Genomic DNA, 13286 nt, shown 5'->3' with positions numbered 1-13286 from the left:
GGGGGGGGGGGGAGGGGAACGTCCACGAGTGTGTGCGAGAAGAGAGACAGAGAAAGGGAGAGAGCGGGGGAGGAAGGGTGAGGTTAAACCGAGCTAAGAATGCGGGGGAGAGAGGGAGCGCAACGTGAAGAGTAGGGCACGGATGGTGAACAGCTGCCAGTGCCTGTGGTGGCCGTTTTGTGTGAACGTGCCCCTATAACCCTCATACTTCCCTCTGTCCCCGGGAACCTCCGCCCCTCCGTTCCCGGTCGCCCCGAGCCTGGCGTCGAATAAAGGCGCGCTTGCGACCAAGCAGTGTGCGCGTGCACGCACGGCCTAATCTGCGTGTCCGATCGAGCCGAAAATCAATCTCTCTCTCTCCTTGGATGGTAGAAGATCGCGGCACGCACCCTACGAGCTATCGAGCGAACGGAGAGAAGGTTTCGTACCGGGAATTTCGGCCCCATGACGACGGTAAAATGGACTCATGGACTCACTCACTCTCTCTCTCTTTCTCTTGTTCGCGCGATAATAAAGGCGATTATAATGTACCAGCGGCTTTTGAATCGCCAAAAAAATCCATTGCACTCGATTTTGCCGGTGTTGATCTCATTATGAGGTTGTGAAAAAAAAAATACTCGTCAGAGTGATACGTCTAGCCTGTCGTGTTAACTCGGCTGGGATATAGCCAATCGAAAAATTCCCAAGCCTATTAGAGAAACGCGTTTATCGCGCAGATACTTTCCAGATAGGTATAGATCGGTGTGACGCGATACAAAAGTTGCATAATCACACCAGCACCGAGTTGGCTCGCGCCTTTCTGCCGCGCTCGCGTTATATAGAGGTAACCGCGTCTATGATTTATTCCCGAAGAATTTCCTATCGCGTTCAATGGCGCATGAAAGGAACCAATCTTATGAGATAATTAACACGATCTGCTGCAGCGAAACGATACGCAAAACGATATCCTATGACGAGGGAGAAAGAGAACCGCGGTGGCCGTGATAACGGTAAGTCTACGTATATGACTCGTCCGTAATTCTCTCTTTTATCAAGGTAACCCGGCGCACCGCTGCATATATTCGATATTTCCTGTCGGCAATGACTTACGACGCCGCGATACTACAAAGTTTATCCTGGAATAGGATGACCATAATTTTTTGTACACGGCTACGTGTCGCAAAAAAAGATTTCGGCATTTTGTAACTCTCTGAAAAAAGATGGAAAGACGACTTTGCGCTTCTCTAATTTTCATTGGCAAAATTATTTGGTAATGTTATTTTATTGTCAATTATCCGCCAAGTATATCACATCGCGTACACTAAGCGAAAAAAATATCTAAAAAATAAAAGATATATTTAGATAACAAAAACATATTGCACTAATATACGTATTTTTACATCAAAACAAAATTTCAAATAAGGAGATATAGATTACCCTAAAACCGTTACTTTTCATGACAGCAATTGTTTATTTTATTTAAACAAAAGAATTTAGATTTAAGTAAATCTAAAGTTATGTTATTACTCCACCCCCACACACACAACAGCGAATAAATATTTCTTATTTCACAGATATTTTTTTCTCTCGCAGTGTAGATATAAAATCAGAGCAAGGATCTCGAAAAAGACGCGGGAATACGCGAAGGAAATACGACGTATCCTCGACACCTTCTATCTTCAACCCGTTCACGAGGATTCACTGCCCAGACAGAAAATGAGAAAAACTTGGCGAATCCGTTCTTTCTTCCGCAATCGGGAAAGGCAATTGGCGATGGTGAAGGCACGAAATCAGGAACAAACACGAACGGCGGCGGCAGGACGCAGGGAACGGAGAGCGAGAAAAAGTGTACGCGGTCGCAGGAAACCATTTACTTTCCTTTTTGCCGGTACCGCGTACGTCCTTTTTACGGCGCGTAGAACGAATGCTCATTACTATGCATCGCGTATGAGCATCTCCCAGCTACGGGAGTTTTTAATCATGCGGCGTCTGCCATCCGTGCCACGTGCATGGGCGTACGCATGTGCGTAAGATCGCAGTTTAGTTACCACGATAAAGCGACTCGAGTTCGCACTCGGCCGCGTAAAAGGCAACCCGAGAAGCGTCCGCGGAGACCGGCTCTCCGTATTATTCTCGTATTATGTTCTTAAAGTCCAGGTTTTTTTTCGTCAGTCGAAAAGTGACGGACGAACAGACTTCCTGTGAAAGTAATGAAGAATAGTTAGCTCAATCTGAGACCAAGTTTGGTTCTCTATCTTACGCGGAAAGAATATTACAGTTTCTTTTTTTTCACATAAAATCTTTTTAATTTTATATCTCCAGTAGTGTAAGAATAGACTAAAGTATATCTTGGTAAGGGACATATACACACTGAGAAAAATATCTGAAAAATAAAAAATATTTATTTGAAGGGTGCCAATAATATATTTACTTGAATCTAAATTTCTAAATTTAAACTCTTTTGTTTAAATGGAATAAATAATTGCTTTCATGGAGAATAACGGTTTTAAGAAAATACATATTTTCTCATTTGGAATTTTTTCTCGATATAAAAATATGTATATTAGTACAAGCAAATATGCTATTAGTACTAACCAAATAAATATTTATTTTTTAAATTTTTTTCTCCCAGTGTACTAAATTTTATGGCTACCAATAAATATTATTATTATTACGCTATAAAAACACAATCTTTAATAGCGTTTCAATTCCTACAATATAAGCAGTACATATGAAATGAAAGAATAAAATCAATTACTGTAGAAAATGCCGATCTGTTCCTTTCATTTGTTGTATATAAAATCCTACAGTAATTTTCGCTATAAAATTCTCTTCGTGTGTATGAGCTTCACGTTAATTTTGCACATTAACCTTTTCCAGAACGTACAAATTCATTTTGACGGCTCGGTCAAGGATTGCAAGGATGTATCTCGACCACGAAATGATTGAGAAAATGCCGGCCGTATAGGGCAATGCGCGTTAAATTTGACCGGGCCCAACTTTCCTTCTTAACATACGGCCGCGCGTCCTGCACGGATGGTATCGCGCAGTGATTCTCATTCGGGCCCGGCGGGCCAATTAGACCGGACGAAATCACGCGGCCCGGCCGTAATGCGTGAGAACCGCGCGGGGTTTAAGGCGCGAGAACTGGTTCTGGCCTGATCGCGGGCATCTTCTTCCCAAGGCCCCCGTGTCCCTCATGTGGAGAGCACGGCGTAGATGTTGCGAGCTCCTCGGGCCGTCTGAAATTAAACGTCGGGGACAAGGAGCCATGGAGAACTCGCGCCCCCTTTTCTCGGGCCCCCTCGCGCCCATTCGAAACACGGGGCCTCCAGCCTCCCGCGCCCCCCACCGACCACCACGACTGTATTTTTTTGCTTCATTTCCTCCTCATCTTCTTCCTCTTCTCCCTTCTCAGATCGCCTCGCCAGCCTACCTGGCGAACGTTACGAAACGCGATGGATCCCGAGCTCGGAATTCCACGGACGAAAAAAGGGCGCCTTGCGTGCGAAGGTAGTAGATAACGTTTGAGATCGATCGGCCGAGATGAACCGCGTAGAATCTACGTCATAAGCGGATAGACTTAGTCTCGCCTGGATATTAATGATAATTATACAGACGCCGAGTGGCGTGAGCAGTAACTCTTAACTAACAATGCTTTGGCGTAGTATGGAATTGTGCTCGTCACAAAATAGCAGAAAAGATCGTCAAATTCTCTGAGAGTATTCTGGGAATATTCTTGTTGTCTCCCCGAACAAGGTTAACAATTAAAGGGAATTTTCTTGAATTGACCTAAACTATAACAATCACGCTTTTTTGCAGAATATGAAAGATCCTTAAAATTCTCGCAATATACAGAAGTTTAGCCACTACGTAAGTTGACGGTTAAGAATGGCGTTTTTATCGAGAGAAGACATACGATTTTGATATATGATTCAGTAGAGAAAATAGAAAAAGAACGGTCTGGAATGTAACGCATCACGTGCACAAAGAGTGCGTCCGGTATACGCGGTGCCACCGTTGTCAAGTGGACAATATCTTCTCGTATTACGACGACCGTTGTCGAACAAAACGACGCGCATGAACACACTCCGCCAGCACCGATATCTTTTCGCACATGCGTATCCGAGATATCGCGTTATAATTTGTTGTTACTGCTGGCGACGTCATAATAACGAAACATTCATGCGTCTCGGCTTTCGTTGCCTCCTTGCGAATGATCATACATGCGCGATATAAACCGATATTGCTCGTTGATCAAAATCGAAATGTCAAGTTGATACACAAAGAGTGATTATTAAATAAAAAAGAAATTATATTCAATTTTGGAGGATTATTAACTTTTATGAATAAAATAAAGAACATTGAATTGAGACATTTTTTAGCCATCTAACGAGATTTTCCTTTTAATATCAAAATTTCCTACAGAAAATTTCAGACAAAAATGAGAAAAAGATTATAAATTTTTTGCACTTATCTAATATATGCACTTTTTGCATGCATAATTTGTACATCAAAATGTACACGGAGAAAATATTGTAATAAAAATTATAACAAAATTTGTGTAAGTTAGGGCGACATATATACAGAATTATAATCAAAATTACTATATATTTGTTTAATATTTGATCTTGTACTACAAAATCATAATTAGTTGAATGTTTTTTGTATCGTATATTAAATAGATTGTCAAGTTCACTATTTTTGCTATCAAGTAAGAATATACAGTAATTTATGCTATCACGTTTATTCATGTTAAAGAGCATTGCAAAAGGAAATATAAATGTAACATAATTTTTACTATAATATTTGTTCCGTGCAGAGAAAAAAATACCACCATTTTACTATTATATTCTAAATTTCTCCTTAAATTGCAACAACTCGACAAATCGCCTCGTCAAATTACCGATCGATTTTGGAAGGCGGTTTCGGAGAGACCTCGACAAACTCGCGTAACACGTATAAGGGTGGAAATCAATTGCCGCTTCGTCGCCGCAGAAACCTCCAGCACGAAAAAAGAAAAATCGCTAAAATGTTTTTCGCAGTGTTTACACCACACCGTGTTACTTCTCCAATCGCTAGCTGGAGAACGCCGCAACGCGTAGATGTCCGCGCGCGCGGGGCCCGGAACAAAGAAACTCAATGCCGCAATACTTCCGAGCCGTTTTTATGGTTTACTCCAAATCCCGTTAGAGGATTTCACCTCGAACGTTCGCCGCGGCGTTAAAAAGGAACGACGGCGTGTCGGGCGGGGTCGACAACCGCGGTTTCGATATCTCGAATCCGAGAAGGCGCGCGCGCAAGAGAGAGAGAGAGCTACCTCCCACGATTGCACTGCCAATCGAAGGCAATGCGATATTTATTTTCCTTCCGCGAAACGCTGTAACACGATGCGAACGGCTATCTGGTGTAATCGATGATAAAAGAGACAACAACAGGAGCGAACGCGTTCCGTAGCTGTTACGAGCATCTATCGATCGTGTATAGCCTCCGCCTCTCCTTTGTCGTGCTGTATAATCGTCTCTCGTCTCAGTTCAATTCAATTTATAGCTCTTATCGTAATAATCTAACGACCCTCGTTTACTTGCCGTGTTATGTAATATTTTCGCGGCGTTAACTCTGCCGTAATTAATCGCCCATTAGCATCGCTGTGAACTATCCGAGCGAGATCTCCTCGCCGGAGCACGTGCGAAAACACGAGGAGCGAATTCACGCTGCGAAGAGAACATAAATAGATCGAAAAATATAATAACAGGAGCACCGAGGTAATGAGCGTGTTTTTTCCTCTTCGTGTTTTCCCCCTCTTCTCTCAGAATAAACCGTAATTGCTTTTAACGGCGCAGCGACGATGAAAATACTTGTGAAGTATCTCCGGCAAAAGAAATATGGCCATGTCTGGGCAAATACCGGAAAGATTATGCAAAGCAAAATTCTCGCGCGACTATACGATAAGCAAAAGAAAAAAGAGGAGGAGGAAGAGGAGGAGGAGAAGAACGAAGACAAGAGGTGTGTTCGCCGGGATGCGGAGGATACTACTTGAATAGGAACCGGAACTCGCGGTCCGTGCTCGGAATTGACTACACGATTGCACATGTACGGGCCGCGCATATGAATCGGATAAGAGACGACCGGAGGGTTTCCGACGGTGAGGAGGAGAGAAGAGAAGAGGAGAGTGAGAGGTTATCGGTTCTTCATTGATTTCTTCGATGTACGAAAATAAATCTCGCCTGTACACAGATGCACAAGGGGAAAAACGCGAATGACTCTCGGCAGACTCGGCCCCTGCGACGAAACCGCAGAGGAGAATTGGAAGTCGCGCGACGAACCCTCGCAATCTGCGAGAGGAGTGGAATAATGCCGCGAATCGATGGAATTAATGACGAATCGTTTCCTCGTGCGAGCAAGATGAGAGAAAGAAAGCTCATACAGATGTGAACTGACGCGCCGTATTGCATATAATTAAACGCAATAATCGACTGCCTCCCGGAAAGCGAAGTATACGAATACTTCTGTGATCGCACGAAATCATATTTGTAAATATCGTGCAAATAACGAACAAATAAGATATAAGTGACGAATATGGTAAAAATATCGATCTCGTTATTTGTGATCTGGACATTACAAAAGAAACGCTAAAAAAGAAAAACTCGAGGATTTATTTGTGAAATATAAAGTTTATTTCTGTGTGAATATTTGTAAATAATTTAATTATGGAATATAAAATTCATTCACAAAAATAAACTTTACATCCCGTAAATAAATTTTCAAATACCTTTTCTCAATGTAATAACAATGATAACTAATTTCGAACATTCTTATTGTTTTGGTTTTTTTAGATACAATTATTCTAATGTAGAATATATATATATATATATATATATATATATATATATATATATATATATATATATTCACAATACATGTACATATTATATATATAGAAAGTTTAAATTTCGTATTTGAAGACCAAAACAATAAGAATATCCAGAGGTAAGTACCAATATCCAGGTGCATTAACACTTTTACACTGAAAAAGAAATATTTAAAAATTTATTTTGGGATATAAAAATTTTATTTCTGTAAAATAAAGTTCATTTCCATGGAATAAAATTTACTTATGTAATAATAAGCTTTATATTCCTAGTAAATTTTTTATTATTTTTTCTCAATATACTTTATACGATAACAATTATGATAATATTACGCGAAGAATACAAAACGATATGGAATTATTCAATCCCTATTTCGAATCATTATTATTTATTATCCATTTATAACCAGAAATCCCAAATACACGACTGCATTGCTGCGCTTATACGTTGTTTTTTTTAAAATTTATAATATCCGTTATTATTTGATCAATTTCGTATTACCTTATTCCCCATTCATATTATCTTCATTGCTTTGTATTACATATTTTTAATATCAGTATCAATTAATCAAAGAGGAATTATATCCTAGAGAACATAATAAAATAATTATATATAAATATACATAAATATTGTCACAATAATCGATATATATGCATGATTGTATATCCTGCAAAAGCCGTCAGCCAAACGATTTCGATCATGCCAAAGAATATGTCGGCCTCGCCTTCACCGCGGAACAAACTCGTGATAGCAAATGAACTGGGAGGGAATTAACTGCCCCTCTGTGCACATTTCGCGCGAAGGGGACGGGAATAAGAAATGCCCTTTTTGCCAGGCAACGACAGGTCCGTAATTCTCTTTGACCCTGCTAACCTTGAATCGAGCACGACGACGCGTCGCGTAAATACAAAAAGTGGAATGTCCATAAACAAGGAGCGATAATAAATATCGTGTGCCGTCGCGCGACTTTAAAACCGGTGTTTTTGTTTCGCTTTAACGGTGCGCCCGATAATAAAACTTAAGGTGAGGCCCTACAGTGAAGCCACATTTTATGAGACGCATCCGATTTCTCCCAAATTACATATCGTTGCCGGTGAGCAACGTGTCCTAATAATTCGCCTAATAAGACTAGCCGACATAACGGTCGAATATCTCTCGTGAAAACTTGCGACTTGCAGAAAGAGGGAATATTTCTCCAATTTGTACCAATACTCTCACAATACAGACTCGGTATCATAAGATATCACAAAAATATCGTCGCGATAATCGTAATTCCTATCGTACGGTGAATTTCGACAAATACGTGACGTAAAATCGCGAAAAAGAACCCGTATAAATCGTTGCTGTAATGCTGAGCGATACGAACGCTCGCACACGAAACAGCCGAAACTCAACGTCGTCTGTCATCAGCGAAGGACGGAGGGAGGAATTTCGGGGAGGCGAGTACGCGCGCGTTGTGCCGTGGTTCACACAGCATCGCGGCAAGTCTCTCGAAATTGCGACGGAAAATATCGGCGTCCTTGTGGCCGCGACGAAGTCGAGTAAACGACCGGCATGTATCCGACGAGACAAGACAGTCCCGGAATCCGCATGTGCCGTGAGATAACGCTTCGGGTCAGCAACGGTAGCCGGCTTCTCAAGCCGGCTTCTCGCGATCTCGCAGGCTTTTTGCACTTCGAGCGAAAAGAGATTCACGGCACATACGCATTCGCGAGACTACCGTGCGAAATGTGCTTTGACACTCACCGATGGCGCGACGAAGTATCCTCGGCAGATAGATCCGCACAGAAGAAGACAGACACAGGCCTCCGAGACACTCGCAACGAAGACACTTCACTCGCCGAAGACGCCGGTCACTGCGTCCGACTCTGTTGACTCGACTGCGCTTGTGCGTCCCCGGCCGATTATGTAGCTCGCGTCGTGAGGGTGGCGCCATCCGCCGGCCGGCGGATACAACCGAGCGCGTTGGCGCCAAGCGGGAGAGCGCGCGAAATTCAAAACGTAATGGTACGCAGACCATACGTGAAACGATGTTCCAGATCCTGAATTTAGACAAGTTTACTCTCACAACTTTATATTCCATTATTTTAAGCTATGCTGGATTTGAAAAATTCTAAGATCCTGTATTCTAAGCTCTTTTTTATTAACTAAAGTACTTTTAAATGCGCTTGTGAGTCAATGGAAAAGCTCACTTAGAGACAATTTTATCGATAAAAAGGATATTCAGAATAAGAGCCTAAGAGAATAATATTGTCGTTATCATTGTGATATTCAAAAGATTTATATTTCTGATAATATGGCCGATTCGCACTATTGAGACACTAGCCACTGCTTTATTTTTCCTAACCTTGAACTCGACAACTTGACTTGTCTAATCAGAAACTCGATCGGATATCAGAATTGAATAGTATAATTGAGTCAATCTTAAATATATGTTACTTCCTTTTATTACGAAAGATATAGTCGTGACTTACGTGTGTCGATCAGGCGTACGCCATATAGTACTCAAAGCTAGTCTTCACGACTCAGGCTATTTCATGATAATACAGCTTGCACTTCGCGGAATCCGAAATTCCAGACCGACAGGAAGGTATACGCGTTCCGCAGGAAGAACGAAATTTAATGTTGTCGCGAATTTGACGATTGCCAAGCGGGCACAGAGCGGACACGACCGGACAATGGATTTTCGTGACAGGAACTGACGCGGAACCGGACGTTAAAAACAATGACGTCCCGAAATACTTTGGCGCGCATATCGATTACGCATCCGACCAATCATTTCGTTTCCGTAAATCGAGGAATACTTCACGTTACTTGAGACACGTCAAAATCTTATTATTATTTCTTCGTATCGATATATCTAAGTGTTGTAATCGATTTCATCAAATTAGGTTATGTTGTAATTGGTTTCATTAAATTAGGTTATTTTAGATTTTATAATTGATGAATTATTTTGATTTTATAATTTTTGTATGTGTTCTCTTACTACATAATATTATTCAGTCAACATTGTTTCTCATATTTTCAAGATCATTTCTTCAGGTTAAAGCATAAATGGCAAATCTAGATTTTTCTTTCCGTGTCCAACATACAAGAAACCGTGATGCGGAGAATTTAGCTTATGGAAAAATATCATTCCGTGCCAATATAAGCTGTGCAAAATCGTCAGGCGGCCGCCCAGCAGAAACTGCAAACCCCAGCATCCTAAAAAGAGATGCAAACGTCCTGATGACACACAGCAAAGAGTTTAATTCATCGGTGCAACGTTAGCGGTTGCTTTGCAGTACTCGTTTCTTCATTCCTGCCTTCATCACAAATCGTTGGCTTTACGCCTTGTTTTACCTTGAGGCACGTCCATATCTATGCTGTCCAAAAAGTCCAACGCATAATTGTAATCGGCTCGAGACAACAAGTTCGTGTTCCACTTCTCCTTCGGAGGACGAGCGTGCAAGTAGGACTTGAAGCAGGAGGCGTCCGAGGCACACAGGCCTTCGAAACTCGAATTCTCAATCACGTCGCCGTTCGGGCATTTGAACCAGGCACCGCGTGGAATTATCGCGGCATCCTCCGTGATTAATTCTACAGTGGCAGCGAGACGATCCTCCTCCTTGAGTTCCCGAGGCATAGGTCCCTGTACACCGTTTCGAATCATTTGAATTGATCGTGCAACTGGAATTACGGAATTGTGTGTGCGGTGTATTCGCAATTATTACATCGTAATAAGTCTTAGGATCTTCGTTCGGTGGGAAGGGCGGATTGACGTTGTAAACGTTCGTGACGATGGACGGGTCACCCTCGAATCTATTAATCGCTAAAGGGCTTAAGAATCGTCCGCATTTTGTTGCCTTCGGTAGTAATAGCCAATTCAAGCAGTCTGTACTATAAATAAAAGTATTTTCCTTTCAAATATTTTCCTCTTTCTAATTATTAATTTTTAAGAGAAATATCGTAGGATTTAGAGTTTTATTACATTTTTTTAAACCGATTGTTGTTTCATAATCGTGTAGTTTTACTTCACAAAATTCTCTCCTTTTCTCTCAGTGTACTTTAAAAAACTAATTAATAATAAAGATCTTAATAAGACTAAAATAAAGTATCACCTGTAATAATACACTTGACCACTCATGCAATCCTTCTCGTAGCCGTATGCAATATGATAGTCGTTTTGAATCCCATCGATTCTACCCCAGTAATAACACTTTCGAAAATGATTTTCCTTCTGCAAGATGAGAAGCGAATTTTGTAGCAGTTGCGAACTCTCGGTACTTATGCAAATACCAGCGCAACCGACCACGTCCAACGCTTCCAGTAATTTCAGGCAATTCATTTTGCATAGTTTATAGAGTTTGCGACATTTCTGACAGATGCTCGAGATTGTATTTTTCAAATGTTACCAAAATTTAATTATTCGATTGAATTCATAGATATTTGGATTATATTATAGATAGCAGAATTTATGTTTAAATCGTAATTATAGTAATTAATTTAAATACAATACATACAAAGGTTAAAAATAATTAAAATTAAAGAAATGTTTCATTTAACTCGATATATTCTAAGTGAAAAACAATATAAATGTTATGAATTTAATGCACGCAAAATAGAAACTTCAAGCTTAAGAATACTTTCTGAAACATTTCATTATTTTTATTTTTACGTAACTTGCAACTCATTTTGTCTATTTTTTAAAATAAAGTAAAAGGGATCTGACAAACGTTCAATGGTACTACTTAAAATGTATAAAGATCCTTTTAACATATTGTTGAGTCGTACTACTATTTTAAATTCACTGAAGAAAGTAACGGCTCGTAGCGGAAACTTTGGAACTAAACGTCACTCGCTAAAATAACGGGTCTAATAATTTGTTAGACCCACTATTTTTCAGGCTAATAAAGAAGTCTAAAAGGTTCTTAAATGATAAATATGTCATCTGAAGAAGAAAACGACGAATTGACAGACTTGGAGGAAATTCGAGACAAAATTCTTAGTCAGTCACTTAACGAACGCATGCAAGTGAGTGCCTGGGAGGATGACGACGACGGTGTGGAAGCGGAACGTAATGCACAAGGTTAGAATTTTGACATGTGTCAAACGTCTTCATGCTGATTTTAGAAATTGTATTTATATAAAATTATAACAATTGGAAGAAGTAAAAAAATGTATTTATAATTCATAATCTTTTAAATGTTTATCGTGTCGTTTTTTACTAAGAATTCTGTATTATGTTATTTTCAGAACCTGATGCAAAAGCTATGTTAAATGCAGCAGAGGAAGGAGATTTTAAAAAAATTAAGGAACTACTGAGTAAAAATCGACTTCTATTGGAAGTTACAGACAAGGATGGCTATACTCCATTACACAGAGCATGTTATGGCAATCATGTAAAGATAGTAGAGGTAATATTATTTCTTGTCTTCGCAGAATATCAATAATTTTGTCATAATTTTGTCTCTTTTTTTCTAGTATTTATTGGAAGTAGGAGCAAGATTAGATGTTAAAACATTGGATGAATGGCAACCTCTACATTCTGCATGTTGTTGGAACAATACTGAATGTGCAGAAGCCTTGATTGCAAATGGAGCAGATGTAAATGCTAAAAGTAAAGGAGATCAGACGCCTTTGCATTTGGTTTCTGCTACTTCTCATAATTCTCCAGCTCTTCAGCTCCTTTTATTACATCCTGACATAAATCCACATATAATAAACACAAGTGGAGACACAGCAGATAAAATTGCAAGAAGGACAACAAAATATTATCCAATGTATGAAATAATTGAGCCCTGTCTAAATGAAATTTGAAATAAATATTTTTATACTGTATATACATATATATATATATATATATATATATATATATATATATATATATATAAAATAAGTTATCCACTTATATAAGTATTCCACTTTAGTAAATATTTATTTAATACTTATATACATACATGAAGATCTACAACTGCATAAACAAGAGACTAGGAAAATGAATAGTCAGTGTAAAAAGTTTCTATACTACAAAAATGTTATTCTATAAAAACAAATTTATAAATATAAATTATTTTATTAAACAAAGCTATATATATAGAGAGAGAGTTTATATGGATACAATGCGCTCCGATATAAAAATATATAAAAATCTAACAACTGATGTATGATGATCACTGGTATAATCATTAAAAAGTGTCAATAAAATAATACTTCAGAATATTGTTCATTCTTTCAACACATGTCATGATTGCATGACTGAGATTGAGAGCATAATTCTAAATTAATTAAACGTTAATCTATAAATAATAACATATTGCATGAGAAATTAATTACGTATCGAATCAGGCGCCGATAATGACTTTTTAACGTTACAATAATTACAATCTAAATGTAATACCGAATATATACATATATCTGATTTCAGAAGAGAGAGGTGAATCTTTTTTTATATAT

At 39.2% G+C, this 13286-nt stretch overlaps 3 protein-coding genes across 4 annotated transcripts in view; 1 reads left to right on the top strand and 2 right to left on the bottom strand.

The window, feature by feature from the left end:
• The window catches only part of LOC116841811 (A-kinase anchor protein 200), a 129951-nt gene extending 121058 nt beyond the window's left edge, over positions 1–8893 (bottom strand). The window contains exon 1 of the mRNA XM_032810196.1: positions 8598–8893. The gene's annotated coding sequence lies outside the window, so the exon portion shown is untranslated. The remainder of the gene's footprint in view (positions 1–8597) is intronic.
• A 945-nt stretch (positions 8894–9838) lies between these two features.
• LOC116841798 (radial spoke head protein 9 homolog) lies at positions 9839–11207 on the bottom strand. 2 transcript variants are annotated; one of them, XM_032810173.1, is made up of 5 exons: positions 11143–11207; positions 10952–11070; positions 10565–10730; positions 10194–10482; positions 9839–10055 (listed from the first exon to the last, which is right to left on the bottom strand). In XM_032810173.1, the coding sequence occupies exons 1-5, from the start codon at positions 11176–11178 to the stop codon at positions 9895–9897; spliced, it is 771 nt and encodes a 256-aa protein (XP_032666064.1). In that variant the 5' UTR covers positions 11179–11207; the 3' UTR covers positions 9839–9894. The 2 variants fall into 2 exon arrangements, with proteins under 2 accessions (XP_032666064.1, XP_032666063.1); XM_032810172.1 differs by having other exon boundaries at positions 10952–11178.
• Positions 11208–11706: 499 nt separating this feature from the next.
• LOC116841830 (ankyrin repeat domain-containing protein 49) lies at positions 11707–12715 on the top strand. Its single transcript, XM_032810231.1, has 3 exons — positions 11707–11919; positions 12087–12247; positions 12315–12715. The coding sequence occupies exons 1-3, from the start codon at positions 11766–11768 to the stop codon at positions 12648–12650; spliced, it is 651 nt and encodes a 216-aa protein (XP_032666122.1). The 5' UTR covers positions 11707–11765; the 3' UTR covers positions 12651–12715.
• Positions 12716–13286: the final 571 nt, after the last annotated feature.

Source organism: Odontomachus brunneus, unplaced genomic scaffold, assembly GCF_010583005.1.
Source record: "Odontomachus brunneus isolate Ranch 3 - 2012 unplaced genomic scaffold, Obru_v1 Obru_scaffold_018, whole genome shotgun sequence".
NCBI classification, from domain to species: domain Eukaryota; kingdom Metazoa; phylum Arthropoda; class Insecta; order Hymenoptera; family Formicidae; genus Odontomachus; species Odontomachus brunneus.
This window is presented reverse-complemented; position numbering and strand designations above follow the sequence as displayed.

Bases quoted from the DNA above. Each gene is read 5' to 3' on its own strand.
- LOC116841798 (XM_032810172.1), bottom strand. From the start codon at position 11,178: ATGAATTGCCTGAAATTACTGGAAGCGTTGGACGTGGTCGGTTGCGCT. The intron at 10,483-10,564 runs GTAATAATTGCG...AACGGTGTACAG, and splicing joins ATCCTAAGACTTATTACGAT to GGACCTATGCCTCGGGAACT. The intron at 10,056-10,193 runs GTAAAACAAGGC...ATCTCTTTTTAG, and splicing joins AGATATGGACGTGCCTCAAG to GATGCTGGGGTTTGCAGTTT.
- LOC116841830 (XM_032810231.1), top strand. From the start codon at position 11,766: ATGATAAATATGTCATCTGAAGAAGAAAACGACGAATTGACAGACTTG. The intron at 11,920-12,086 runs GTTAGAATTTTG...TGTTATTTTCAG, and splicing joins AGCGGAACGTAATGCACAAG to AACCTGATGCAAAAGCTATG. The intron at 12,248-12,314 runs GTAATATTATTT...CTTTTTTTCTAG, and splicing joins ATCATGTAAAGATAGTAGAG to TATTTATTGGAAGTAGGAGC.